This window comes from Tenrec ecaudatus, chromosome 1, assembly GCF_050624435.1.
Source record: "Tenrec ecaudatus isolate mTenEca1 chromosome 1, mTenEca1.hap1, whole genome shotgun sequence".
Lineage (NCBI taxonomy): Eukaryota > Metazoa > Chordata > Mammalia > Afrosoricida > Tenrecidae > Tenrec > Tenrec ecaudatus.
In genome coordinates this window covers 17,729,720-17,757,659 of record NC_134530.1, presented here as the reverse complement: position 1 = coordinate 17,757,659, position 27,940 = coordinate 17,729,720, and the positions used below count along the sequence as shown (strand labels likewise).

The following is a 27,940-nucleotide window of genomic DNA, read 5'->3' as shown; positions in this document are numbered from 1 at the left end:
GCCCGCGGGAGGCAGGAAGCGCGGTAGCTCGTGGTGGCGCGCTCAGTTGATAAACCCAGTCGGTCGGTTCTCCTCGCAGCACGCGGAGGGGAACTGAGAACCAGCGGAGCAGGACCAGGTCGCGGGGCTGCGGCGCGGAGCTACCAAGCCTCCGGGCGAGACGGTGAGTAGAGACACTGAGGCGGGAAGGGGTGAGGGGAGGCGCAAGTCCGGAGCGGGGCGAGAGGGCGCCGGGGCGTCCGGTTCGCGCTGCGGCCGTTGGGCGCAGGGGCGCATGCGCGAGGCTGGGCTGGCCGTTGGCGTGCTGGTCTTGGGGGCCGCTTCCGGGAGCGGTTGTCACGGCCTCCCACCGGCCAAGTCCCGCCTGAGACCGAGCCCGCCTGTGTGTGGTCGGAACCGAGCTCTAGAGAGGCCTGGACGTTTGGCAAGGGCCTCGGGGCCGATGCTGGGAGCTAGGGCGGCAATGAGAGAAGCCGTACTTTCGAGATGAGGGTCCTCTGGGTGCTCCAGGGACTCCTAGTTCCCCGGTTCTGTTCGTGATCCTCGTTTGAGAGATTCGGGGTTCCAGAGATTTATGGGGGGGGGGAGATGATCTCTGGGAAATAAAAGGCTAAAAGGAACAAACGCTGCGGTAGGAAGCCTGATTTAGAGCGAATGGGGGCCAGTGCGTTCTCGCATCAGTGTTTGGGTTGTCAGTGCGCCAGTGTCACCTTCCACGTTTACCCCTTCCAGAGGGCCTGCGAAGTCCATCACCTAATTTAACTTGCCTTGACCTTTAGAGCTTTTCTAGCCACTTGGGGACAATTTTGTGCGCCTCCAACCCAGCAGCTTAATTTGTTCCCACCGAAAACCGTGAGAACCTCATTTGGCCTGTAATTCATTCCCAAGTGTACCATCTCTCTTTCCCCGGAGCTTGAAGCCCAGAGTGGATCATGATTCTTTGCCCTTGGGCCATCCAGAGTGGATTTAAAGCCCCCCCCCCATGCCTGCTTTACCCAATTGTTGATCTCTTGGGGGCAGGGTGGGGTGAGAGATCATCCTTCTCTCCCTCCCATTTTGTTCTGATCCCGGTTGAGCCTTTTAACTCAGGATCCCATCAGTGAATCCCTGTGTGCATTAAGAAATAAGTTGCTACTGCCTTGGTCTTCTGTCTGAACTTCAACAGTTTCCCCCAGATGTTTGGTGCTTTTCCAACTGGCTCTTCTTGGCTTCTGGCCTTTTTCTTGCTGCCATGGGTGGGGGTGGGGTGATGATGAATCCTTTCTGGTTTGGCTAGTTAAGATCCTCAGGGAACTCTATCAGATGTTGCCTTTCAGGTATCTGTAGTAATGGGTGTGCGGGCTTTTATAAAGCCCCAGAAGAACGCTGCCGTGCTTCTAGCTCCATTCATGAAGTCTTTGCTTAGTGAGGGCCTCCCTGCTGTGTGACAGGCCACCAAATAGGTAGTCCAGTAAGGATGGGTGAGAATGACCGAGATGACATGTCAGGTGAACTTTGTGTGCTTTTGGGAGTTGGTGCCTTGAGGAAAGACCCTTCCTGAGGACATTTAAGTGGAGGAACAAGGAGTGACAAGGCACAGAGACTGGTGAGAGGGTCAAACAGAAGATGAGACCTGAGGGTAGTGGGATGTCAGGTCATCTTGGGGTGTGATAGGCTATGCCTGGTGGGGCCTGCTCTGAGCCCTGTGGGAGCCACAGGTGGGTAGGGGATTGCGAACAGGACTGGGTTCCCTCTGGTAGCTGATGTGGAGAGAGGGATGGAGAAGCTGGAGGCCAGGGAAGGGGAGCTTCATTCACAATCTAGGGGTCGTGGGCGGCCTGTGTGCCAGGAAGCAGACCTTGGTGCTGTCAGTCAGTGGAGTTGCTCAGTCACCGAGAGGAACGATGGTGTGTGTGGACGAAGTTTGATGAAGGTGTGCTCAGTGAGAGAGGCCTGACTCAGGACCATGTAGCATGTACCATGTCCTACGGATGGGAAATGTCTCAAATGGGCAGATCCATCGACAGACAGAAAGTTGGCTTAGCAGTTGCCAGGGGTTGTGGAGATGAATGTGTGGGGTGGTGTGGGGGTGGGTAGCCCAGGGTCTGATGAAATGTTCTAAATACACAGCTAATGGTTGCACACATCCTAGAAGTCTTAGAAATGACATGGGCGTGGTGCCTGGCCTCTGACTAATTCCACCAGAGGCCAAGGGAGAAGAGTAGGATCAAGAGCCCTAAGGCTGATTCTGATAAAGCAGAGATCAGGTATGACTACTCCAACCCTAAAAAAAAAAATCAGAAAACAAAACAGTTTTGACACCAAGAGCAGCAGTTTGAAACCACCCCATCTTCCATCAAGACATCCAGCCTGGGAGACCCAGCTGGGCAGGTCTACTTTGCCCTGTAGGGCCGCTCTGATTCAGAATTGACTTAATGGCAGTGAGTTCCCTTTTTTAGCGTGGGCCCTCTACCCCCACTCTTTGCTGGGTTCCAAGATTCATTGCCCTGGTCACAGACAGTATTCTCAGTGATGGGGTCCTTGGGAAGTAACCTTACAGGTATGTAATTTAGGATCAGTGACTCTGTATGTAGTTTTTGGATCAAGACAGCCAGCAGTGCTTTCTGCATGTGCCTCTGGGCCTTGCAGCCTCCTGTGGGTCTCCTCGTTCTGCTTCCTGCTGCTACTTGTCGCCACCTCTCACCCTCTGCGGTGTCGCAGCCCTGCCTCCTGTTTGAAGGAAGCTCCCAGCACAGGAATCCCGGGGCTAACAGACCCACTCTCTTCCTGGCTCTTCTGTCACAGTGGTTGTGAGGTCCCTCTTCATGCCACTGAGATGGCAAAACAGACTCGGCCCCATGTTTAGGGCTCCAGATCGCTTGTTTACATGGCCTCACTCCTGGTGGTGCTCTGGGCTTGGCTTTCGGCTGCTAATTGAGAGGTCCGTGGTTCAAACTCACCAGCAGGCCACTGGGTTGATTCAGTGCTTGCAGAAAAACAAGAGGCTCAGACAGCACCTGTGATGGGCAGTGTCTGCCCTGGTACGTGGGGCTGCTTCTGCGTTGGAGCCGACTCAGTGGCACCAATCAAAATGTAGCACCCCTGGCGGCGCTGCTCGCCCCACGGTTGGCGCCCCAGACACCAGCTGCTCCACAGAAGAGTGCTGAGGCCTGGAACCCGAGTCACTCCACATTGGTGTCTGCTCTGTAGCCGAGGGTTTGGGTTGGGTGTGGTGCCCTCCTAGGACCTTTTCTGGTCTCACAGTTTGAACACGTTGTCTGGAGAGACCAGTCCTTAAGGAGGGACACCACGCTGGGTAAAGTGGCGAGGCCGTGAAAAGGAGGAAGGCCGTCGGGCATGTGGACTGGCACGGGCAGCATAGCGACAGAGAAGCAGTTGTGAGGGTGGTGCAGGACTGGACAGTGCTGCCTTCTGTTGTGCGTGGTGGGGGGGGGGGGGGGAGACTGTGCATCGGGACCAACTGTAGCCTCCCAACCCCATGCACCCGATTGACATTAGCAAGCTTTCCAGCCCCCCAAGGAACCCTGCAGGCCGTGTGATTAGGAGTTGAGCTGCTAGCCACAAGGTGGGCAGCGAGTTTGGTTTTGTGTTAGTCTGACCCCGCAGGTGGGCTCCAAGCACCACCTCATATTTGCTTAGTCCCTCCCACCCAGTCCTCAGAAGGCCACATTCACAATGGAGGAGAGCCCTGGTGGTGCAGTGGTTGCATGTTGGGCTGTGATCTGCAAGGTCAGCAGTTCAGAACAACCAGCCTGCTCCGGGGATGAGAGATGAGGCTTTCTCCTTGGTAAAGCGTTAGAGCCTCAGCAACTCACAGGAGCAGTTCTGCCCTGTGCTGTAGGGGTGCTGTGCATTGGCATTGACCCAGTGGCAATGAATTTGCTTGGTGTTTTTTTTTTTGAAAAAACCCCGAGTATTCACAATGAAGGTGTGTGAATTACAACCCAGTGACGCAAAGGAGGCTGAAGCCAGTGAGGTGGGGAGTATGAGGTGGGGGTAAGAAGTGGGTTGGGTGTGGTAGAGAGAACCAGTTATTATTCAGGACCTGGGAGCAGCTGTTTTTTCTGAGTAGATGTGGCGGAGACAGCTGCTTGGTGTGGAATCAGGAGGAGAGAGTGCCCACAGGTAGGCTGTGGGAGTGGTCAGTGCAGAAATAAGTCCAGGGGGTGGGGTGGGTGAGGGGACCGGAGGAAGTCCTACAGAGAGGTCAGGACCCAACACTGAGCCCAGGGCACCTCTGCTGCGGCTGCTCTTGTGTCTCTTTAAGCGGGGCCAGGCCTGGCCGGGGAGCATGTGGAGGAAGACCGGCTTCAGGTTCAGGTCCCTGTGGGCGCTCCCTCCAATTGATGCGAGGTGGTGAGTCCTTTGTATTAATTCCATTTACTCTCTCAGCTTGCTTTTTATTGGCCTGGGCCCAATGGGAGGCCTATTCATGAGAGCACATAATTATTCCCGGGTGCCAACCACAAATTGCTGGGCAGGCACCACTCTCCAGTGCCTGCCTTCCCCGGGCCCCAACTGCAGCCTGTTCACAGGCAGCCCCCCAGCCTGAGGTCTCCAGGGAATGCTGGGGAGGGGCTGCTCTCACCTGGGGGCCTGCGAGGCCCTGTGGGGCTGAGGAAGGGGAGCAGAGGTGGGCTGATGTTGAGTGAGGGGTACAAGGGGGCTCACTCAGAACACTTTTCTCCTGGGGGTGTCTCTGTGTGAGTGGGACCACGTATCCACCTGGTGGTGTGCGTTGTAGAAGGTGGAAACCGTGCCGACTGCAAGGATTGCAGGGAGAATTGCCTCACGTGGATCACTGGGCCTTTCCGGCTGGCACTGCTGGGCGGGTTTGGATTACCAACTATGTAGTTGGTGACCTAGGCCTCCCTCGGCTCCTTGATGCGTGTTTCATGAGGTGCCAGGGGTGGGACAGGCTGCTCTGAAGTAGAGAGACTGGCGGTTGAGGGACAGGTCAAGATGGCATGGAGACCCCTGGGCCAGGACCGCCAGCAGCAGCACCACCGTGCCTCCCTCCCCACTGCAGGATGTGTCCCCTTGCCGACTCCTCTCACAGCCCTCCACCCCTTCTGCTCAGTCTTTAGCACCATGGCGGAACACGATGTGGAAAACGAGCTTCTGGATTATGAGGAAGATGAAGAGCCCCAAGCCCCACCAGAGAGCACCCCGGCTCCCCCCAAGAAAGACGTCAAGGGCTCCTACGTGTCCATCCACAGCTCTGGCTTCCGGGACTTTCTGCTGAAGCCCGAGCTGCTCAGGGCCATCGTGGACTGCGGCTTTGAGCACCCCTCCGAGGGTACGGATGCCTCACCGCCCTGCCAGGGCCTGCTCCCCAAGATCAGTTCTGCCCCTGGAGCCAGCTGGGCTCTGCCCTCTGGGTGGGGCTGGGGGTGTGGTCGGGCCCCGTAAATGACCTCCTCGACAGACAGCCTTGACCCACAGTTGTTTGTGACTCCACAGGGCTGCCCTCGCCCGGGTTCCTCGGCCAGCTAGTGAGGAGCCTGCGCAGAGTCTCACCCATGTCTGGCCACTCATGTCCTTTTCTTCCTCCAGTCCAGCACGAGTGCATTCCTCAGGCCATCCTAGGCATGGATATCCTGTGCCAAGCCAAGTCGGGCATGGGCAAGACGGCAGTGTTTGTGCTGGCCACCCTGCAGCAGATTGAACCTGTCAACGGACAGGTAGGTGCAGCCTGCTCTCCCCCTACCCCCTGGGGCCACTGTGGGCGATAGGGACCCACCAAGTGGAAAGGCCCTGGATTTGCTGAGCAGAGAGCACTTCTGGGTTGTTAGCAGGCTTTCCGCGGGGGGGTGGGGGGTGGAAGGTCCCTGAGAGCAGCTGCCCAGGTCACCTGGGCTAGGCTGGGCCTCTTTGGGTGGGCGTCCCTCTGGGTGGAAGGTGGGCCTCAGGAGCTAGGAGAGGGTGCAGGTGAGAATTGGGGGGCAGGGAGACTGGGGTGCTGGTGGGAGTGGCAGGAGGTCTCTGTGTGGGGCAAGACCCAAACAGTGTGGGCCAGAAGGACAGGACGTGCTGTGTGGTTCAGGGCCTTCCCTTCAAGCTCTTTCTCCTCCTACCCCTCAGGTGACGGTCCTGGTCATGTGCCACACGCGGGAGCTGGCCTTCCAGATCAGCAAGGAGTATGAGCGGTTCTCCAAATACATGCCCAACGTCAAGGTGAGCCCCCAGGACTGGGCCAATGCCCCTTGGTCTTCTGCTGCGGGCAGCCTCGGCTGTGGCCCGGGCGGCCTTTACTAACTAAGCTTGGCTACAGGGCTGCCTTTGAGGTTTGTGGTGGCTTAATGCTCCTTAAAAGCCTGCTGAATTATGCATGGTCCCCGAGGCCCGTGCTGCCCCGCCCCGAGGCTGCGCTTCTGGGGCTCCCGCAGGCCTGGCTTGCTCAGCCAGGTCGGGTGGGTGGGCATCCTCAGGGCCAAGTGTTGGCCTGGAGGGCTGCAAGTGACTTTCTCCCTGTGGCCCTGCAGGTGTCCGTGTTCTTCGGTGGGCTCTCCATCAAGAAGGACGAGGAGGTGCTGAAGAAGAACTGCCCGCACGTCGTGGTGGGGACCCCCGGCCGCATCCTGGCGCTGGTGCGCAACAGGAGCCTCAACCTGAGGAACGTGAAGCACTTTGTGCTGGACGAGTGCGACAAGATGCTGGACCAGCTGGGTGAGGGCTTGGTGTCGCCGCCGCTTGGGGCCCCGCAGGAGGTTTCCCAGGGGAGATGGGGTGGGGAGCAGGAGCACATTGGGCTGCCTTGAAGGAAGACCTGGGGGTGCCAATTTGGCATGCTGCTTTCTGCGCCAAAGCCAGACAGGGCTGCACATATATGTTGTCCCCACCAGTAGTGTCACCTACAGCCGTGGTGTTAGTTTTTGGTCCCTCCGTGAGCCCCACGGGCCAGTGGGAGACGGGCTTGTGTCGGGGTTGGGCTGCAGCTCTGGCCCCAGCAGCTGTCTCTGCCTCAGGCTCCCCCCCCCTGAAGCGGGGCACCAGGCGCACTGGCACGGCTGCTCTGCGCGGGCTGCGTGTAAGTGACCGCAGCTCCTTCCTCGCCTGCGCTTTGCCCGAGTCCAGCCCCTCAGGCACCTTGGGACTCGCCCTTCCCTCCACTTGGTCTCACACCACCCGGCCTCCGTCACGGTGCCAGCGGCTCCCTGGCTATGGTGGGGTGGGGTCTGGGCCTGGACTCGGGTGGGGACCGTGGCCTGGCGGGCACTGATGCCCAACCCCCCTCTTCTTCTCCCTCCCCCAGACATGCGGCGGGATGTGCAAGAGATCTTCCGCCTGACGCCACACGAGAAGCAGTGCATGATGTTCAGCGCCACCCTGAGCAAGGAGATCCGGCCTGTCTGCCGCAAGTTCATGCAGGATGTGAGTGGGGCGGGCACAGGTGACTCATGGGGGTGCCGGCTCCGGACACACATGGGGAGGCTGAGCTTAGAATTTTAACTGAGGCTGGGATCTAGCAGGCCCCCTGGGAGGTTTTCCTCATCGGATAAGCCCTGTTCACCCTTCGGCCTCCTCCCGCTGTAGCCCATGGAGGTGTTCGTGGACGATGAGACCAAGCTGACGCTGCACGGACTGCAGCAGTACTACGTCAAGCTCAAGGACAGCGAGAAGAACCGCAAGCTCTTTGATCTCCTGGATGTACTGGAGTTTAATCAGGTGAGCTCACATGGCAAGTCCCGGGGCTCCAGGGAGGGCTCCTGCCGAGGCAGCCAGGCCTGACTGCTGTCCCCTTGCAGGTGGTGATCTTTGTGAAGTCGGTGCAGCGCTGCATGGCCCTGGCCCAGCTACTGGTGGAACAGAACTTCCCGGCCATCGCCATCCATCGTGGCATGGCCCAAGAGGAGCGGTAAGTGCTCTGGGGCTGGGGCCGCCCTCCCAAGGCTCCTGAGGCCAGGCAGCTGATGTTGCTCATGTCACCTGGCACCCTAGCCTGTCTCGCTACCAGCAGTTCAAGGATTTCCAGCGACGCATCCTGGTGGCCACTAACCTCTTTGGCCGAGGAATGGACATCGAGAGGGTCAATATTGTCTTCAACTATGACATGCCTGAGGACTCAGACACCTACCTCCACCGGGTGAGTGACCTGCCAGACCCCTCCCCTCTTTCTCTGTCTCTCAACACCATTCCTGAGGTTGGGTCCAGCCATGACCTTGGCTCTTGTTCCCCTCCCAGGTGGCCCGTGCAGGTCGCTTTGGCACCAAAGGCCTGGCTGTCACTTTTGTGTCTGATGAGAATGACGCCAAGATCCTCAACGACGTCCAGGACCGGTTTGAAGTCAACGTGGCGGAGCTTCCAGAAGAAATTGACATCTCCACATACAGTGAGTCGGCGGCTGGGCTGCTGGAGGTGGTGGTGGTTGGGGGGGGAGCAAGTGGCAGCAGGCCCTCATCAGCCCATCTTCACTTTTTCCCCCAGTTGAGCAGAGTCGGTAACCCAGTGCCTGCCTGACAGAGCCACCCCTGCCTCCCGCCAGCCACTTGTTTCCTGGGCTCTTCCTCCCTGAGAGACGGATGACGACGATGGGTCAACTTTGTACTGTTTAAAAGCTGTAGATTTATGTGAGAATAAATTTTATTATTACCAAAATCTGACTCCCACCCACCTGCTGTCATGCGTCACTCATATCAGTGGGATCTCGAATGTTAAGTGTCCACAAGGAAAGGACAGACGGATAAACAAACATAACAAACACACACAATCTCCAAAACAACTAGAGCCCTCTGCAGTCGGGCCTCTGTACCGTGAGCTTCAGGTGGCGGGGTCAGAGGCCTAAGCCCTGCCCATTCTTGCCCCTGACATCAGTCTTAGCTTTCAAGGGAAGTTGGACACCCCCCCCCCCTCACCAGCCCTTTGCCCCCTCTGCTCTGTAGCAAAGATAAGTGAGGGGAGAGTCAGGTTGGGGACAGGAGCCTTGACTGTCCCCAAAGGAGACTCAGGCCAGCTTACTTCCCCACCCTGAGCTGCAACTGTGGCCACCAAGATAGAAGCAGAGGGGCAGCTGGAAGCAGGTCGACTTGTCCAGTGTCGTGGGGTTGGTAGAGCACTGCTGTTGCCTCCCCTCCCCTTGGCACTCGGTGGGAGGGCAGAGGGAGCAGGTGGTGAAGAGCAGGGGTCTCTGTGTGCAGAAGCTGCCGAGGTCGCTGGGCTTCAGGCTGTCCTGAGCCCACCTTCACATGCTGGACTCTGACTGCCTGAGGGTCTGGAGAGGGGGAGGCAGGGAGTGAGGCCAGAGCTGGCAACTGGGGTGCTTCTCTTCCCACACCCTGGCAGGCACTGCCCCTACCTGGGTCTGCTGGTGACTGGTGGCAGATGTGGATATGAATTCTGAATACTTGTTCCTGGTGACCACAGAGAACCACTTCCAATACTCTTCTCTCACCTGTGGGTCCAGGTGCCAGGTTAGGGGCCAGAGCGTCCTGCTCCTGCCCACCCGTGCCTCCCCAGGATCCCCCTGCCCGCCTAGGGCACCTTCTTGTTGAGCAGACAGTGCAGCAGGAAGAGGAAGAGGCCCTGCAGGCAGTTGAGGATGGTGAAGATGTAGGACAGGACGTAATTGTTCGGGTCAAAAAGGAACAAGCCAAAGACCCAGGTGCAGCCCAGCACCAAGAGCTGGGCCACTGCCGTGATGGTCAGGACCCTAGGGAGAGCAGAGGCAGGCCAGCTCAGCAGGGCCTGCCTGGGTCCCCCTAGCCCCCAGCTTCTGCTCTCTAGCCCTCCTCTCACCTCGCCTGCTTTAATTTCTTCATGTCCGGGTTGATTTCAGAGAACTTCTGAGTGAGCTTCCAGACCGTAATCACAAAGATGACCGAGTTGCACTAAGAGGGCCGAGTAGGTGGTTTGGATTAGCAGGTGCCCCAGAATTCAGAGGCTAGGGTGGTCTAAGGGGAGGGGGGAAGTAGGGGCTGGAGGGCAGTTACCAGAATGATGACACACACAGGTCCCAGGAAGCTCCAGAGGAAGCCCTTTTCTGGGTTCAGCCAGCAGCTGCAGGAGAGCACAGGCGTCTGGGTCAGCACCTCAGGAGCCCCAGGCCATGTGTGCAGGGCAAGGTCCCCTGGCCCCAGCCTGCCACACTCACTAGCTGGTGCGGCCATAGCCCTCGCTGTTGACAGCCGCTGAGATGCCAACGATGACGCTGGGGACCCCGTAGCCCAAGAGGCAGAGCCAGCGCGTTCTCAGGCCCTGAGCCTGGAACACACGCACCACGAGGAAGTAGAGCTCCAGCCCCTCCAGGCCCATCCAGCAGAAAGCCGCCAGGAAGAAGTAGTGCAGCAGGCCGGCCACCAGGCGGCAGCGCAGCCCCACCTGCGGGGCGGAGGACGACGTCAGCGCGGGCGGGGAGATGGGCGGGGCCTGGCCGCGCGTGGGTGGAGCTACGGCCCGGAGGCCCGGAGACAGCCCCGGACAGCTCCCGTTGGGTGGGCGGAGCCCCGCGCGGCTGCGCCCTTGCCCGGAAGTGGTTGGGGAGGGGCCTGATCCCCGGCGGGGGCGGGGGCGGAGGGAGGGGCGGGGCCTGGACGCACACCGGGTGTGGCCTCACCTCGCCGCCCTCTTTCTCCACGCCGGCCAGGAAGATCGCGGAGCCCACGAAGAGGCAGATGCACAGGTGCAGGTGCACGGTGGTGCGCGAGCTCTGGATGGGCCGCACCAGCAGGAAGGTGAGGATGCACAGCAGCAGGCAGATGAGCGACAGCGACAGCCCCACCTTGGTGATCATCGCCAGCCTCGGGTCCTGCGGAAGGGACCGTGTGGGCGGGGTTGGATCCGGCGAGATCTTTCTGCGCTCTCGGGGCTGCCTGGGAACCAGCCTTCGGGACTCATCTCCTGGCGGTCGCCCTCAGCAAGCCTGCCTGTGTCACTCAAATCCAAAATAAAACCCTCGCGTGGGCACCTGGGCAGCCTGTCTGGTTCACTTGCGTTGTCTGCCCCTATTCCCGTGGCGCTGGGCAAGGTCTCAGGGCAGCGTCATGGCAGAATCCGTCTTTCACCACTCTCAGACCTCATCTCCCACCCTTCCTACCCGGGCCACCCCTACCAACTCTTGGGCTCCTCCCTTGGGTTCATCTGGGCCTTTGGCATAGAACACCAGCCTTCTCTACTCTGCCTGACCAGCACCAGTTATCCACCCGGTTGCTGCCACCTCACTGAGGCCACAAATGTAACAACTGGTGTGTGGGGACGGCAAGGGGCTGCTGGAGAGGGCTGGGCAGTGCACTGCCAGGCTGCTAGCTGTGGAGTCCTAGGGAGCCCTGGCAGTAGCCCTGTTGTAGTGGTTACAGGGTCGGTTGCTAGCTGAAAAGTCAGCTGTTCAAAACCACCAGCTGCTCCGAGGGAGAAAGACAAGGTCTTCTTACTCTGGTCAAGAGCCACAGGCTTGGAAGCCCAGTAAGGGCAGGTCTACCCTATGAGTCAGCCTTGCCTCAATGGCAGTGATTTTGGCTTTGTTTTAGCGAGCCCTCGTGCTCTGCTCCAGTAAAGATTAAGCCCCCAAACCAAATCCACTGCTCACAGCTACCCTCACGAGGGCAGAGCAGAATGGATCCCCAACGGTAAGTCTTTACAAGTGATGGCATTTTCCAATCGCCTCACATATGCACGTGAAAGTCGGACGCTGAATCAGGAAGCTCGAAGACGAGCCAGTGCGTTTGAACTGTGGTGCTGGAGAAGAATATTGTAAGTACCACAGACTGCGCTCTGTCTTGGAAAAAGTGCAGCCAGGGTGCTCTTTCGAGGCAGGGATGGCGAGACTTCGTCTTCCAGACTTAAGACATGTTGTCGGGAAAGAGCAGTCCCTGGAGAAGGACACCGTGTTTGGTGGAGTGATACAATGGTTCCAACAGCGGGCTCAGACACAGGGACAATGTGAGCATGGCACAGGACCCGAAAGTGTTTCGTTCTCTTGTGCTTAGGGCACACATAGGGTCACTATGGGCCGGAACCAACTCAATGGCACCAGACAACAACAGTACATCTGTGCAGCGGCAGACAGCCTTAGTGTTCTCTGTCCGAGTGACTGGCGGGTTGGGTTAGTCGCATAATGCTTGGCCCATTACGTCAGCAGGGCCCTCCCAGTAGAGGACACCCTTGGGAACCCTACGTGGCCATGCTGCACTCTTCCAGAGTGTCGCTAGGAGTCAGAACACAATACTAAGGGAGCATAGCGAGCCCTGATGGCACAGTAGTTACATGTTGCGAAAGGTCAGCAGTTTGAAACCACCCGCCACTTCGATGGAGAAAGATGAGGCTAGGGAGGAAGATGGGGCTTTCTACTCCTGTAAAAAATTACAGTCTCGACAACTCCCAGGAGCAGTTCTACCCTGTCCTGGAGGGTCACCATGAGCTGGAATTGACGTGATGGCAGTGAGTTTTGTTTTTTTTTTTGGTTTGTTTGTTTGTTTGAGAGGGAGAGCTAGGAGATGGGATGTGGGGCTCCCTCGGTTGACCGTTCATGGAAATATTGGAACAAGCAGTTGGGCAAGAACACTGAGAACCACCTGGCCATCTCCCCCACCAATGGCCTGTGGGGCGGCCCGGGCTGCTCACCTGCACTTTGTAGTGGGCCATGAGGATGGCGAAGCTGCTCAGGTGTTCGCACTCACAGGTCGTGCTGCCATTCCTGCTGCCTAGTGTCTTGCAGCCTTGGGTGGCCCAGTACCCGCTCCCTTTGTTGTCAGCCTTCCAGAAGGCACAGAGCAGCTCCTGCAAAGGCTCCGGCGTCTTTGGCTGTGGGAAGGTGGGACAGTCAGAGAGGTCAGCCACAGCCCACTCTGGGTTTCTGAGCTTGGAGACAGCATCTTCGCCTTGACCAGAACTTACTGAGGCCCTGTGGTCTGGCAGCAGCCCTGGGGGCATAGTGCATCATGCATTGGGGAAACTAACCATGAATCAAGTAGTTCGAAACCACCAGCTGCTTCTCCAGAGAAAGATGAGGCTTTCTACTCTCTTAAAGAGTTGTAATCTTGGAAGCCCACGGGGGCAGTTCTACCCTATCCTACAAGGTCCCTAGGAGTTGGAATGGACTTGCTGGGAATAGAAGGTCTCATCTTTCTCCCAAGGAGCGGCTGGTGGTTTCCAACCGCTGACCTTGCAGTTAGCTGCCCGACAGGTAACCACTGCACCAGCAGGGCAGTGAGCGCAGCAGACCTCAATTTCTGTGTTCTCGGGGCTGGCAGGGCAGGGGCAGATGGATGGTACATGCTAATCAGTGTTGAGTTACGCAGTCCGTATGCTTCCTTATGGTTATTTCTGACTAGGTGGTGAACAGCTTCACATTTCTTCCACGCTCTGCTGCTTGGTAGGGCTGGCGTATCTCTCTCTCTCACAAACCCCTCTCCCCTGACAGCTTCCTACAGAATCAAACAATTCAACTCAAAGCACACCCAAATCAAAACAAAAGCTCACATCGAGTCCCGGCTGAGTCCCGGAGACGCTATAGGACAGGATTGAAATGCCCCTGTGAGATTCCCAGACGTTCACACTGAGAGGAGTAGAAAGCCCTGTCTTTTTCCCGCGGAGCAGCTGGGGGATTTGAATTGCAGATTTTGCGGATGGCAGCCCGATACAGAAGCACTCTGCCACCAGGACGCCTACAGAAGCAAAGCCTCTTCATATTTACTATCCCTGACAGAGGGCCCTGGCCAGCACAGCCAGCATGGGCTCACGTGGGCTTACTTACGAGTCGGTCCACTGTTCACTAGTGATTCGTGAATACACACACTTATGCCTGCGTTGAGCTTGCTGACTGGAGTTCCCCACCCCTGCATCCATTGAGGAAGCCCATAAACTAGAACGTGCATTCAGAGAGAGGGAAGGGCTAGGAGAGGGGCACTGGAGAAAGGTGGGGAGGGGGCAGCCCCAGACCCACTGCTATAGAGTCCGTTCCGATTCCCAGCAACCCTGTAGGACAGGGTAGAACCCTTTGAAATCCCCAGGGAAACAGCCTGTCTTATCTTTCAATCCTGGAGCAGCTGGTGGATTTGAACCACCGACCTCACCGGGCTCCTTAGCGAGTGATGACAGGTTTTCATTTCAAGTTGGGAGATCAGGAAACATGAAGGACAGGGGCCAATAGGGGAAGAGCACCCCACAGGGGTAGAATAACAGGTGCAAAGGCCCTGAGGCCTGTCTGAGGAAGGAGCCAAACTGGAGGGAGTGGGGAACTGAAGTTGGCCGAAGGCCACCTTGACCTGGGCTGTGGCGAGAGCAGGAGGGCTGACCCTGCCTGGCCCGAGGACTCACCGGGTAGGAGAAGGTGAAGGTCACGTTGGAGTCGAGTGTCTCTGTGTTGTTGTTGCTCACGAATATGGAGTTGACTGCTGAGAGGACTTCTACCCGGGCCACGTGGACCTGGTTCTCATGGATGGTTTCCAGCTCCGTTTTCTTCTCCAGCTCCAGGACCAAGGAAGCGTTGTCCACCAAGTTCCGCATTTTCTCGCTCGAGAGGATGCCTACCACCGTGGGGCCTGGGCAACCGACAGACTCACTGCCTCCTCCTCCCTCCTAGCATCCAACCCAGGCCCAGGGGCCCCACTTTGTCTCCTGGAGAGCCACCCGAGGGGTCAGTGTCCAGTTGGTACAGATTCTGAACCTCACTGTGGCCTCCATCCCTCTCCCTTAGCCCTCTTACCTGAGTCGTTGACAGGCGCTGCCACACTCCACTGCAGCATCACCCGCCCGCGGGACTGGCCCACAATGACCCTCTTGTCTCCATCGTCTTTCTCGTCTTCCTTCCGTACCCGCACAGACAACTCTGAGGGGAGAGGGGCCATGCTGGGGGTGCTGGGTGCAGGAAGAGGCCTGGGGCTGGGCCAGGGCAGGACAAAGCCTCACCTGTGTCCTGGGAACGGTAGGTAAAGGACGGACCGGGCAAGGCCTGGGCCAGGGCTCGCAGCATCTGCTCGAGGCCCGAGAGCAGCTGGGTGGCAATTTGGTACGGCTGGTCTAGGTCCTTCATGAACTTGGTGTCCGTCAGCAGCTTATCCATGAATGTAATCAGTTTCTGGGGATAATGCGTAACAAAGCGGCTGAGCTCCTAGGTCACAGGGCTGCCCAATGAGCCCTGATCTCGCCGCCCACGGGGCCACAGATGGGAAGACGCCCGGGTTTCCAAGTACAGCAAATTATTCCATTACAGTAACCAGAGGACAAACAGGGGACACGAAGCTGTATGCTGGCAGCTAGTGTGTATCAGCTGGGCGCCAGGCACCGGCCAGTGTGGTCCCCAAGAGCCGGGGGGGGGGGAGCTTTGGGCTCCTGGAAACATGACTGGCCCCACTTGAGTGGGCTCTGATCATAGAATACACAGCAGACTTTAAAACAAAGACAGTAAGATTGCATTTATAATTTAAATTAATAAATATATATATATATATACATGTTCAGATGGCTATGTTTAGGCTATCTTGGGTCAAGGGGAGTCTTTAAAATAAATAATAGGGGTTTTGGGGGAAAATAAATAATGAATTTTGTTTGTTTAGTTTTTACGTCTTAAGATGTGGCTACGCAGACTGGTGTATTTTTTGAGGTTGAAAGCCTCATAGTACCGCGGGATGTGGTTCTCGAAAATTCGATTTGAATAAAGTGGGTCCCCCGAGATTTCCGTTGGCCATTGCTGGGCTTAATACAGGAAAGCCATGGTGGAGTCAGGGGTGAAGAGTTGAACTCTTAACCACAAGCCAGCACTTGGAAACCACTAGCTACTCCAAAGAAGGAAGATGAAGGCCCCCCGCACCCCCTCCCCCTTCCCCCACGATGTACAGGAAACCCACACGGGCAGTTGGTCTGCTGTGACGGGCATCAGCTCGATGGCAGAGTTCGGGCCCCACACCTAGACTAATACAGATGTAGAAGCAGGAGCCTGGTGGTCTGCAGGGGCTATGCGTTGGGCTGCCGACTGCGAGGTCAACAGTTCCAAACAACCAGATGCTCCGCTGGAGAAAGGCAGGCTGTCTACTCTCGTTCAGAGGGACAGTCTTGGAAACCCACAGGGGCAGTTCTGCCCTGTCCTAGAGGGTTGCTGTGAGCCGGCGTCGAGGCAATGGACTTGAGTTTGCGGGTGGTTTGGGTGGTACAGAGGGGGCCTCTGGGGCCCAGAGAGGGGGAGCCCCTTGCCTGAGGTCACAGAGCAGGACGTGGAAACACCCCAAGTCCAAACCCTTGCGGCTCAACTCTAGAGCCGGGGTTCTTAAGTCCTCTGTCCTATTTCCATCGTGCCCCGTGTGTCATGGGGACGTATATGGTGTGTGCACAGTGTAGATGTAGGCCTCTGTGTGCCTCTGACCAGAGACCCCTGCATGGGCAGAAGACCAGCTCATGTGAAGCATCCCCAGTCCCCCCCAGGCTGTCCTTCCCCCCCACCCCAAGGTCCCCTCCTTACTTGGATAGTCTTGTTGGCAGAGTTTCCCTTGAAGTCTCTTCTCAGAGTATGAACATTATTGAAGAACTGGGTGAGGCTCTGAGGAGAGGGAGTAGAGAAGATCAGAGAGCTCATGCTGGGGGTGCAGGGAGCCAGTGCAAAGGGGTGGACGCTGTGCCGAGGGAACCCACTCGGGCCACTTACCTGGTGGTTGAACTCAGAGCTCCAGGTCCAGGAGGGGAGCTCTATTGCTGTGGGGACAGGACACGGTTCACTGAGTGGGGTGTTTTTTATACATGGTTATTTAGTTATTCTAGAACCCAGATCTGGGCCCTGTGATGGATTGTACCTTCCCCCAAAATAGATGTTAGGAGCCCTGGTGGTTATGAGGTGGGCGGCAAACCACCATGTCAGCAGTTTGAAACCAGCTGCCGCTCCTGAGGAGAACGATGAGGCTTTCTACTCTCATTAACAGTCATAGACGCGGACGCTCCCCGGCAGAGACGGCAGTTCTCCGTCTCTGTGAGTTGGCACGGACTCGATGGTGGTGAGTTTGGTTTTTAGCATGCACGTTCAACCCTACCCTCTCCACCTGTGGTTGGTTATTAGGGGTGGCCTGGCCTCGGCTAGGTGAATTAGGCAGGATTAGGGTGGGTGTGTCCTGAGTGCATCTCTTTTTTGAAATGTAAAAAAGATTAAAGCCGGGGGTGGGGGTGGGGGGGTGGCAAGGAAGAGATGAAGGAAGAGAGATGCCATGACACACAAAGATGTCCAAGAAAGCAGGAAGCAGAAGCTGAGGAGACAGAACTCCTCCTTGCCTGAGAGAGGAAAGACTCCGGGGCCCCTCTGCTCTCTGCTGCAGCAGCCAGGCACCAGGGCGTGCACCAAGCCTCGTGGGTGCCGTTCCAGGAGGGAGGGCACCCCACTTGCTCCTGTCTGGTGACATGGACAGGACAGGCCTTGTCCTAGCCTGGATCAGGCCCCGGTTCTTCTGCCTGCCTCATCCCTCCCTCCTGCTAGCACGAACCTGAGTGGGTGAGGTGGGGGTCATGGGAGTGTCCAGAGTACTTCTGGACATGCAGGGCCTAAGCCCCTACAACGTCCTTGTGTAGCTATATTAAAATTCCTTCGACCTGGGTCCTTCCCCCCACTCCCACCAACCCCTCATCCCGCGGGCCCCCCCTCCCCACACCACACACATCTTCAGTTCCTCCCCTGACTTCCCCCCTGGGAGGCTCAGAAGGGTGAACGTGTGGCTCAGCAGGGGGCACCAGCACCCATTCTGCTTGGCTGGTGTGGGTGCCCTAGAATCCGGGATCAGATGTCCCAATCGAATCTCCCGGAATAGGGCCTGAACGGAGCTATGTACCTTCACAGTCGGTGGTGTTTGGGCCATGGGGGGACCCGGGTTTCGGCTTCCAGCCAGGCCTGCAGAAGCACTGGTAGCTGCCCAGCTTGTTGCAGCAGTGGGTGGTGTTGCGGCAAGGGCTTGGCTTCAAGTTACACTCATTCACATCTGAGGACAGAGCCAGAAGTTCAGGTCCTGCCCAGCCTGGCTCACCACCCCCGGTTCCCTACCTTCTTGCTGCCCAGAACCTGAGCCCAGGACCCCGGCCGTTATTGACAGGGCTACCACTTGGTGGCCTTCAACTTCAATCTCGAAGACCTATATGGTGGCCTCCACCCAAGAGGAGTGCCGCTGGGACTGTGGCCTCGTTTGTGGAGGAGGGAAACTGAGTCATGGCAGCTGCACTTCCTGACTAAGGGCGCTCCCCTGTTACCGCCCCAGCTCCGGCCTCAGTTCCCCTTCTCAGAACCAGAAGTGGCACCTCCCTGTCTGTTTGCATGAGATGGACAAGAATAATCCATGGACTGCGCTCAGAGGCAGAGAGCCCTGCAGGAGGCTCCAGTTCCAGAAAGCTCCGGGTCTGTGTCAGGACCTTCCACCGGGGCGAGTCCTTGGGCAGGCCCTCGGTGCTGTAGGAATCTGAGACTCTTCTCCCACCTCCTGGGCTGTGTGACTTCCTCCATCCACACCCGGCCTCCAGGCCAGCCTCTCACGTCCTCCTCCGGGGGCTCTACCTGTGCACTGCTTCGGGTCCTGTGGACTGAACTCAAAGCCGGGATGGCACAGGCATCTGTAGTGGCCCACCGTGTTCCTGCAGGTGCTGCTCTTTGGACAGGGCTTTGGAATCTGCTGACACTCGTCCACGTCTGCAAGGGGAAGGAGAGCGTGGTGGACGCCTGCCGTCGGGGGCCACCCCCCAGCCTGGGGATGGTGTGCTTCCTGGTGCAGAAGCCTCCATTCGGCCGTCCCTCCCCTGCGAAGGTGCCTTTTTCTAATTCACACGGAGGTGTCCATGGGTGAGTGGGGCGGCCCAGGTGCTCGGCTATCCAGATGTGGCTGGAAACATCTGCCCGCTCAGACCCCCTTTCTCCATCCACACCAACCCTAGCTGGTTCTGAGGCATCCGGAGGAGATGAACGGGACCAGGGTCCTGGGAATCGCTGCACCCCTAGCACGACTCGGCTGGGCTCCTGGCAGTGACCTCTGGCTCCAGGCACCTTTGGAAGGCTTTCTCAGGACAGCCATTCTCTGGCCCGGGTTGCCTGGCAATCCCGGCTGCCCTCTCGGGTCAGCGCTCTCTCATCCGCACCCACTCGGACTCCAGCTCCCAGGAGGTGACCACAGGCTGAACACATCTTCTCTGCTGACTGCTCCAGACAGTTTCTTCACCCCGCTCTGCATGTGTGTGCGTGTGTGTGAGAGACAGAGACAAAGCATCTCCACCCTGTCTCTTCCAGAGTTCTCCTCAGGCCTTGGAGTTTACATTAGGTGGGAGGGGCTAGGCAGAGCCTTGGCCGGAAAATGGGGGTCAGGCTGAGACGGGAGCCCCTGGTGCGGCACAGGTAGGACTCCTCACCCAGCTGGGTCTTTAGGCCACAGTCCTGCTCCAAACCAGCAGGATCCGCCCCCAGCCCCCCAATCTTGATGTCTGACGAGGCCTCTCTAACTTCACCTCTGCTTATCCATGTGTCTGCCTGAGCTCCCTCTCAGCCCCAGCCTGCATCTAACAGGGCAGCAAGGACCCTCCCCAGCCCTTCATGTGGGGCAGGAAGCAGTGAGTGGAAGGTCCCTCCGGCCCGGGCACACGGAGAGGGACCCATGACCATCGTGTGTGGGTGTTCAGGGTGTCCCTCCCTGCTCAGGGTGCTCGGCAGAGGGGACAAGTGGGTGTTGAAAGCCGGCCCACCCTTCTATTCCCCAAACACGACTGTGTCCTGGACAAGAGGGTTTTTCCCAGTTCACGATGACTCTGTCCTCGGGCCCAGCATGTCCTGTTCAGGGTGGGCTGGACTCTCCAGCCTGAGTCCTGGCTCCTGCTTGCCCACTGCTGACTCCCACCTGCCCTGTGAGCCCTTCCCCTCTCCCGGCCCACACCTCTGGGAAATGGGCACAGCCTGGGTAGGGGGGAGGCCCCCGAAACCCCCCAGCCTGGGTCCTGGCGATGGTTTCAACAGCCATAGTGGATAAAGACAAATCTTGTGCATCGGCTGCCAGCAGGCCCTCTCATGACCTCATTTTCCTTCCCAGCCAGGCTCCCCTGGTCATTTTCCTTGACTAGATGGGTAAACTGAGGTGCAGGGAAGCCAAGTCAGCTGCTCAAGGCCACACAGTTGCCATAAGGCACAATGGCTCTTGCTTTGACCTTCAAAAGCTGGGGACGTGCTCGCCCGCTCCTTTTTTTTTAAATTTAAATGACAGAAAAACAACAATGGTATGACCAGGTGGCCCACGTGACTACACTCACTCCATGCGTAAGGACGCTGGCCACTGTCGCACACAGCTGTCGCATGGCAAAGGCCGGTTGTGGATCCAGGCGCCTGGGGTCCAGGCCTTGGCTCTCACCTGCCTGCCTGTCCTAGCACACAGGTGGCCAGACACCGCCCTTCACAGTCACAGGAACAGCTCTGGTGACCCACCTCCTCGAGGCCTGTTTGGGGGGGGGATGTCTTACCTTGACACGTGTTCTCACTTGCATTCTTGAATTTTCTCCCCCCAGAAACGAGCTCAAATCCTGGTTGGCACATGCAGAAGAAACTCCCCTCCACATTCTCACACTGGGCAAAACTTCCACAGTCCTCTTCGTGGGGCAGCGCACATTCGTTGACGTCTGGGACACAACAGGGCACAGGGTCACCTCACAGGACCTGGCACTAAATCAATGCCTCTTGAAAAGAGGAAGGCCGACGTAAATGTTGTGGCTGGGCTGCGGCTTGAGCGAGCCATTCCTGAAGGCCTCTTAGTTGGCTCTGTTCACCTTCCTGCCGGCACCGTAGGTTTGCACACAGTGGCCAAGGTGGGGGACGGGTGGGAAGCTGTGCACCCCTCTCCCTCTGAGCAGCTCTGCTTACTCCCTTTTTTTCCCTTTCCATTTTATTAGGGACTCTTACAGATATTATAACAACCCATGGTTAGATTAGATCAAGCATCATTACACCACTGCTGTCACCAACACTTACAAAACATTTTCTTTCTTGAACTCTTAGATATCAGATCCCCTTTATCCCCTCCCTCTCCCACCCACCACTCCAGAAACCCTTAGTATTATGCTAAATGTATATATAGTTATCCGCCATCCACCTACAATTCTGTTATCCATCCCCCTCACTCACTTTTTATCTCTCTTCCTTCATATCTTTTCCTTTTTCTCCCTCTTAAATTTTTATTGTTATTTGGCTGAAAGTTTACAGAGAAATCTGTTTTCCAGTCAGCAACTCAGACACGTTTCATCTCACTGATTAATATGACTCACAATATGACTTCATGTCACCCCACTTCGGCCCTGTGTCTCCCATTCCCCTACCTCCCCCTTACTCAGCACTTCCCAACCCTGCCCTCACCCAAAGGCTGTCCTTCAGATGGAAAAGGGTTGTTTGCTCTAGGGCAGCGGTTCTCAACCTGGGGGTCGAACGACCCTTTCCCAGGGGTCACCCGATTCCTCACGGTAGCAAAATGACAGTGATGAAGTAGCAATGAAAATAGCGTTCTGGTTGGGGGTCACCACCACATGAGGAACTGTGTGAAAGGGTTGTGGCACGAGGAAGGTTGAGGAGCACTGCTTTACAGGCACTGATTGTGCCTCCCTAGCGTTATTGTCGCCCTTGGGTGGCTGAAAATTGAGCCACAGGGGTGAGGTCAGGTTTTGGTCTTTTTCTCTTCCTTGTCCTTGATGTGAATCTCAAGGTCAAGGGTTGAGATGCTCCCACCATGGCCCCTCCCTACCCCCCGCCGTCATGGGATGCCCCAGCATCCCTGGTTTCCCCTCCCGCACACCCCGAGCCTCCATACCGTCGCAGAAATCCAGACGGCTGGTGATGATTTCCCCAAATTCAGAAATGAATCCCGGGTTACAGCGACAGGTGGTGGCATTGATACATATGGAGTTTGGGGGGCACCACGAGGCACAATCAGCTGTGGGTGCAGAGACTATGGTCAGAAGGTAAGGCTGAGTCCAGAGGAGGGGGTGCTGGGCATGGGAGGCGGGTCTTAGCCTCATCCTCCCTGGGCTGCAGGTGTGGGATGGGGGGGGGTCCAGGTCCCTCCCCAGCTCTGGCTATGACTGCAGTGCTCCCACAGACTTACCCCTGCCTGCTTCCTGGGATCTGATGTCCAACAGAGCCAACAGGAGGCAGAGCCCTGGAACAGAGGGAAGGGGTCAGAGGAGGCTCAGCTGATGGAAGGGGCTGGTGACCCTGAAGGCTGGGACATTGTCCAAGGACTCCCAGGTGGGTTTCAGGCCACCATAGGTTTCAGGAACTGGGGGCTTGGGAGAGGCCCGAGTCCCTGCTCACGTGTTCCCCTGTCCTGTGGGCCGTGGTCTGGAACACAGGTCAATTCTAGACCGTGAACCGGTCTCTTCACTTCTGTTGCAGAATGGAGGTGATGACGAGGCCCACATCCTAGAGTACTGGGAGACGGAGCCACTGCTGGGTGGCCATTGCTGGGTGTGACAGACTGCTGTGATAAAGGGGGACTTGACCAGGTGTGCCTTCAGATTTCCCCCCCTACCGTGCTCCCCCCACACTCGACTGTTAGCCCTGCTGTCCCTTCTCGGGACCCACTGGTGACGTTGCAGCTGAGCTACCAGCTCCCCCATCTCAGGAGCGTTGTGGGCTATCACCCCGGGGGCGTATGGGCTAGGTACTGAGGTGCTCACTGAAAGGTCAGTGATTCGAACCCACCAATCGTGCTGGGGGAGAAAGAGGAGGCTGTTTGCTCCTATAAAGATTTACTCACAGGACAGGGTGACCCTACAGGACAGGTAGAACTGCTCCTGGGTTTCTGAGACTGTGACTCTACAAGAGAGTAGAAAACCTCATCTTGTTCCCGTAGGAGCCCTCGTGGTATAGCTGTTATGTGCTGGGCTGCAATACCATGATCGGCAGTTTGAAACCGCCAGCAGCTCCACAGCTACAACTCCATAGTCATGAGTCAGCAATGACTTGATAGTAGTGAGAGCGGTAGGTGGTTTCAAACTGCTGACCTTGAGGTTCGCCGCCCAGGGTGTTACCACTACGCCACCAGAGGCTCAGAGAGCCAGGGTAGGTCGACTCTGGCTGTTATGAGCCAGCAACACCACTTGGTGGCGTCAGCTCGGTTTGTTTGCCCCTCCAAAACACTCCTGGGTTCTCACAGATGGGACCCCATCTCCTGCAGCTCAGTCAGTGTGTCCTCAGGGCATCTTCCCAAGTGACACCCCTCCACACCACCGGCCAGTTCCCCAGAGAGATAGAGGTAGAGCTGGAAGAACAAAGGGGGGAGGAGAGAAAGCCCACAGAGATGAGAGACACAGAGAAATAGGAACCCCCCCCCCCCCCCCGCCAACCAGAGAGGCAGAGATAGGGAAGGTGGGGCATGGAGACTCTGAAGGGGGTGGATGAGACCAGAAGGGCAAGGGGAGAGAGGGGGAGGGTGTCTCAACAGCAGGGAATCTGAGGAGACCTGGTGGGAAGAAGCTCATCCTGAAGGCATAGGACCCCAAGAATCCGGGGAGACTTGAAGGGGGCCCAGGCAGGCTGAGGTGAGTCACTTCCCGGGCTGAGCGGAAAGGCTGACTCATCAGCTAGCCACCCATTCACCTCCCAGATGGGGATCCCAGGGGAATTCTGGGGTCAGCAGCGCTGAGCTTAGCTCATTGTGGGTCCTCCAACCACGGAGCCTCTGTGTCCAAACTCAGGTCCTTTCTGGCCAGTGGATGGGTTCAACCCCTGCCTTCCAATCCCATCCAAACCTCAGCCTACACCCACCCCAGAGCCACCGCGTCAGTGCCGACTCATGGCTACCCTATGCCAGGCTTCCAGGACTGTGAATCGTGGCTGGAGTTGACAGCCTCATCTTTGTCCTGTCAGCTTGAAGAGCTGACCTTGCTTAATCAGGGCCCATTCAGACCCCTTCCACCAGAGGCCTGGAGCCCCAAACAGTCTCTGGCACCTCTCCGGCATTAGGCCTCCTCTTCTTCCTCTCTCTGGCCACAGGGTTTATTTAGCTGGTTCCTCCCTGCAGCCTGGCCCAGTTCCGCTATACAATGACCTGTCCTTACAGTGGGGCACCTGGCCTGAGGCGGCCCCAGCTTCTAAACCCCTGACACCCCCCTGGAATGCAGAGAGGCACCCTCTGAGGTGGGCGCTGTGTTTGTGTCCATTCTACAGCTAGAAAGGGCAAGGGTCCCAGCCCGGAGAAGACTCTGAAACTATGGGGGGAGTTGAGGGGGGAGGCCAGTGAGGGATGAGACCCCTACTCCCTGGGAAGGGCTCCTTGGCACCTCACCCCCCTTGGCCTGGCCTGGGCTGGACTGTCCATGGCCAAGGCCAGCCCTTCTCCACTGAGGGCCTTGGAAGTCACCCAAACGGGAGCCAGCTGGGTGAGAGGCTTCCATTTGGTTTGCATACCAGCCCAGCCCTGAGTTGGGCAGACAAGGGACCTTATCTCTGCCTAGTAAGTAAGAGTCTCCTGAGGGACCCTGGGCCAGGTGAGGATGCCTTCTGCTTCTCCTGCTTGGGAATCCCCCACCCCAGGCTGGCTCAGACCTGCCAGTGTCTAACCCAGAAGGAAGCGATACTAACAATAAAAGATAGTCTGCTGGATTCCCATGATTAAGCCAGGAAGAGCCCGCACATTATCTCACTTAACCCTTCAAACAGACTTCCGAAAGTCCACGGAAAACTTCCTTGCTCTTTTAAAATAATTTATTTATTTTCTTCCTTGCTATCTTAATTCCGTTCCTTCACTAGCTTTCGGAACCCCCTTAGAGTCTAGGGTAAAGGAGTCTCCACCACTTTCCAGCCCAAGACACTGAGTCTGGGGGTGGGGGTTGGTGTATTGGCCCCATGGACACAGCCAGGCAGAAGCACCTGTCCAGGTCCAGGCTCCCTCTCCCAGGTGACCCCCCTTTTTTCCCTACCCTGAGCCCAGAGGGTGCGGGAGCTCACAGCGACACCCCCCACCCCCAGCTCAGGGCTGCTGTGCTTCAAAAGCCATTTCTTGGTTTCTTTTGTTGCCAGGTTGCTCAGGCAACGGGGCTGCCCCAACCCTGAGCACCTCCCTGGGTGGGGCGGGAAGGGAGGCTGGGGAAGTCGCAGTGGTCAGGTTCAGAGTTGCGGTGCCCACTGGACTCTCTGCCCTCGGGGGAGGAAACGTGGCCAGGTGTGGGGGGTGGGCAGGAGTGGGGCTGCCCTGCCCCTGGAACAGTGTGTGTGGGGTTGGTGACTGGGGCCCCCCCATAGTTCAGGGGCCCCAGCTCCGGCTTCCCAGCACACTTCCACGTGCAAAGTAGCGGGCTGTGGATTCTCAGCACTCCCTGGCCTGTCCCCTTGCCCTGCGCCTCAGTGGCCCTTCTTCACCTCCAAACTGGCTCGCAGCCCTTTCTGAAGCGGGGAATGCTGAGCGAGCGGGGCTTCCCGCCAGGCGGCAGAGGTGGTGGCGGCCCTGGCACCGCTCCCCATGTGCCCGCCCCTGCACACGGCTTCCGCGGAGCTGCCCGCGCGCCTGCCTCCCGCCCCGGCTCAGCCCCGGGGTCCCGCCGGCCCCCCTGCCCTCCCGTCCAGGCCCGGAGTCCTCACCCAGAAAGACGCCGGGGCGCGGGCCGCCCATGTCCGGCTGGCCGGGCCACCTGGTCCCCGTCCCGGAGGAGCTGAGCAGCTGTGCAGCCAGCGGCAGCGGCTGAGGCTTTATGGGGTGGTGGTGGTGGTGAAGGGGCAGGGCCCTCCCCGGAACTGGTGGGGCAGCTGGAAGCTGACAGGAAAAGGGCAGTCAAAACACAGCCCAGGGGCGCTGCGCACACACATGTAAACACACACAGTACACTCGCGCACACCCGGGACAACCCCCACCCCCACCCTGCACATTCACGTATGCACACACCCACACAAGTACTCGCCTACTCAAACACACGCTCTCCCACGATACACTCAGACAAGTGTGTGCACACGAGCGCACACGTACCCACACATGCACCTATACAACACATGCATACTTGTACACACACACACACAGGTAAACACCTGCTTATCCAACACACACACTTATGCATGATGCACTCACACACCCACACAAGGGTGTGCACATACACACAAACACACCGCACATGTACACATATACTCCTACAACACACACAGTGACACACAGACACACTGACATACACACAATGGCACACACACTCTGACACAGTGGGCGGGAACTTGGAAGTGGCACCGAAGTGCAGGCCGATTTCAGTCCTTCTGACTATGGTTCTGCCCTTGGAGTGTCCGTCAGACTTCCTGATGGGGACCTGGGGGCCGAAGTGCAGGGTGGGGGGCAGTTTGCTGCTTGGCTTGAGGGGGAGGAGGGCCCATGAGAATGTGCTCCCAGCCCCCTTGTCCTGTGCTTAAAGCCCTGACAGGTTGGAGTTGCCACCTGAGCAAACTAACCCCCACCCCCCACCCCACCCCCACCCCTGGTTTGCCAGATGGGAAAATGGAGGCCTGGAGCTACACAGGAGCTGGGCGAAGGGGTAGGGGTCTCCCGGGAGAGACAGCAGGGAGGGGGCCTTTCTGGGTGACATCCGCCCGTGGGAACTCATGGGCACTGCAGTAACCAGGAGAGGGTCACATGATGGGGCAGCGGCTTCCTTTTTGAGTAAATCACATGATTGGCTGTCTCTCAAGCTGTCTAATTAAAAATTTTAAAAGTAAAATACAAATACCAGGACAACCCCAAAGCACGGTTCTCCATAAACTCCTCAGCTGCATCAGGCCTGGTTCTACCTCCCCATACAGTCCTATAACTGCAGAAGCAGTGAGAGGTCTCATTGCACAGATGGAGAAACTGAGGCACAGGCGACTCACACAGCTAAGAAATGGGCAGACGGCCAGCCATCCCAGTCCCCATCACTGGGTCAAGGAGAGAGTCTACTGGGGCCTCTTGCGTGTCTTTGACGCCTCGGGGACCCTGAAGCTTACCAGAGGACAATGCCCAGCAAGAATGCAGCTGCCTGGGTTCCTTGCCTCACGAGGTCTTCCCTAAGTTTGCCTGGGCTTTGGGGCAAGAAGGTGCTTCCGGTCTTTCTATGACCTTTCCTACTGAAGCATGTTTAAACAAACTTCCTTAGATGCACATTCCTCACGATACAATGTAAATCCACTCCACGTGCCCTTGGCCAAACGTCTTACCCAACTCCCCTCCTTACTTGTTTATTCTCTGCCTCTGCACCCCCCACCCCCATTCCACTAGACCATCAGCTCCAAGTGGTCCTCCAGTCCATACGGTAATCCCCCCAGGGTCCAGATGCCAGAGCCTGTAACCAGCAGGGTTCTCTGAATGGAAGTGTTGGTTGAATGAGCAAAGCCACCTCCATCCCTACCTGCACTCACTCTCCCTCCGCTCCCCTCCTCACTTCACCCCTGCCTCCTCTCTCTTTGCACCCCCCTCCCATCAGCACTCAGAGAAAGTTCTGGCCCCAGGTCCCACTACCCGCTGCCCCACAAACCTTCACTTCCTTTCCTCCTGCCCCCCCCACCCCCATCCAAACCTTTGTTCTTCCTCCTGCTCTCCTCTCCTCTCTGTAGCTCCAACCTATCCTGCCTTCCACTCAACAAGCAGCAATGGTGTGAGCCCAGGACTCCCGGACTCCATGGCCACGTGGGAAAGCACCGCCCACTGAGGCTGGCCCACTCACCTGAGATGGCTCCGCCAAGAGGTGGCGGAGCTAGGATGACTTACACCAACCGTTAAGAGCCCACCGCCACCAGGGCGCCAGTCAAGAACACAGTATGAGACAGCACATTGGGATTGTGTGCTGTGTCCACTGGGCGCTGACTCACCGTGACGTGGGCTGTCCCTAGAGTTTCCAAGGCTGTAAATCTTCATGGGAGCAAATCATCAGGAGCTGCAGGCGGGGTAGGGTGGGGTGAGGGGGAGAGGTGGCAAACTGGTGGTGATGGAGTGCTTTAACCCGTGTGCCACCACACATTGTATTATACCATTTTGAAAACCAAACTCAATGACATCAACCCGATGCCCACTCATAGCGACCC

General features: G+C 57.6%; 2 protein-coding genes across 4 annotated transcripts; one reads left to right on the top strand and one right to left on the bottom strand.

The window, feature by feature from the left end:
* The first annotated feature begins 3 nt into the window (after window positions 1–3).
* On the top strand, window positions 4–8,598 carry DDX39A (DExD-box helicase 39A). Its single transcript, XM_075548173.1, has 11 exons — window positions 4–163; window positions 5,081–5,299; window positions 5,557–5,684; window positions 6,085–6,177; window positions 6,486–6,669; window positions 7,256–7,374; window positions 7,537–7,668; window positions 7,749–7,858; window positions 7,942–8,086; window positions 8,185–8,332; window positions 8,428–8,598. Exons 2-11 carry the CDS (start codon window positions 5,092–5,094, stop codon window positions 8,442–8,444), a joined length of 1,284 nt encoding a protein of 427 aa, XP_075404288.1. The 5' UTR covers window positions 4–163; window positions 5,081–5,091; the 3' UTR covers window positions 8,445–8,598.
* ADGRE5 (adhesion G protein-coupled receptor E5) lies at window positions 8,565–27,712 on the bottom strand. 3 transcript variants are annotated; one of them, XM_075548148.1, is made up of 20 exons: window positions 27,583–27,712; window positions 25,490–25,661; window positions 22,014–22,067; window positions 21,720–21,842; window positions 20,386–20,541; window positions 18,449–18,580; window positions 17,736–17,882; window positions 16,571–16,617; window positions 16,388–16,465; window positions 14,842–15,010; window positions 14,639–14,761; window positions 14,251–14,474; window positions 12,556–12,735; window positions 10,553–10,744; window positions 10,091–10,317; window positions 9,930–9,996; window positions 9,736–9,827; window positions 9,481–9,649; window positions 9,296–9,391; window positions 8,565–9,211 (listed from the first exon to the last, which is right to left on the bottom strand). In XM_075548148.1, the coding sequence occupies exons 2-20, from the start codon at window positions 25,518–25,520 to the stop codon at window positions 9,182–9,184; spliced, it is 2,337 nt and encodes a 778-aa protein (XP_075404263.1). In that variant the 5' UTR covers window positions 25,521–25,661; window positions 27,583–27,712; the 3' UTR covers window positions 8,565–9,181. The 3 variants fall into 3 exon arrangements, with proteins under 3 accessions (XP_075404263.1, XP_075404269.1, XP_075404277.1); XM_075548154.1 differs by lacking the exon at window positions 27,583–27,712 and adding an exon at window positions 27,436–27,539; XM_075548162.1 differs by lacking the exon at window positions 18,449–18,580.
* Window positions 27,713–27,940: the final 228 nt, after the last annotated feature.

What these genes read in the sequence shown, in the direction of transcription:
- DDX39A (XM_075548173.1), top strand. Translation starts at nt 5,092, where the DNA reads ATGGCGGAACACGATGTGGAAAACGAGCTTCTGGATTATGAGGAAGAT. An exon ending in GGCATGGCCCAAGAGGAGCG is followed by an intron (nt 7,859 to 7,941) that starts GTAAGTGCTCTG and finishes CTGGCACCCTAG; the next exon opens with CCTGTCTCGCTACCAGCAGT. An exon ending in CAGACACCTACCTCCACCGG is followed by an intron (nt 8,087 to 8,184) that starts GTGAGTGACCTG and finishes TTCCCCTCCCAG; the next exon opens with GTGGCCCGTGCAGGTCGCTT.
- ADGRE5 (XM_075548148.1), bottom strand. Translation starts at nt 25,520, where the DNA reads ATGGGCGGCCCGCGCCCCGGCGTCTTTCTGG. An exon ending in AGCGCCTGTCAACGACTCAG is followed by an intron (nt 14,475 to 14,638) that starts GTAAGAGGGCTA and finishes TCGGTTGCCCAG; the next exon opens with GCCCCACGGTGGTAGGCATC. An exon ending in TGGAGAAAGAGGGCGGCGAG is followed by an intron (nt 10,318 to 10,552) that starts GTGAGGCCACAC and finishes TCCGCCCCGCAG; the next exon opens with GTGGGGCTGCGCTGCCGCCT.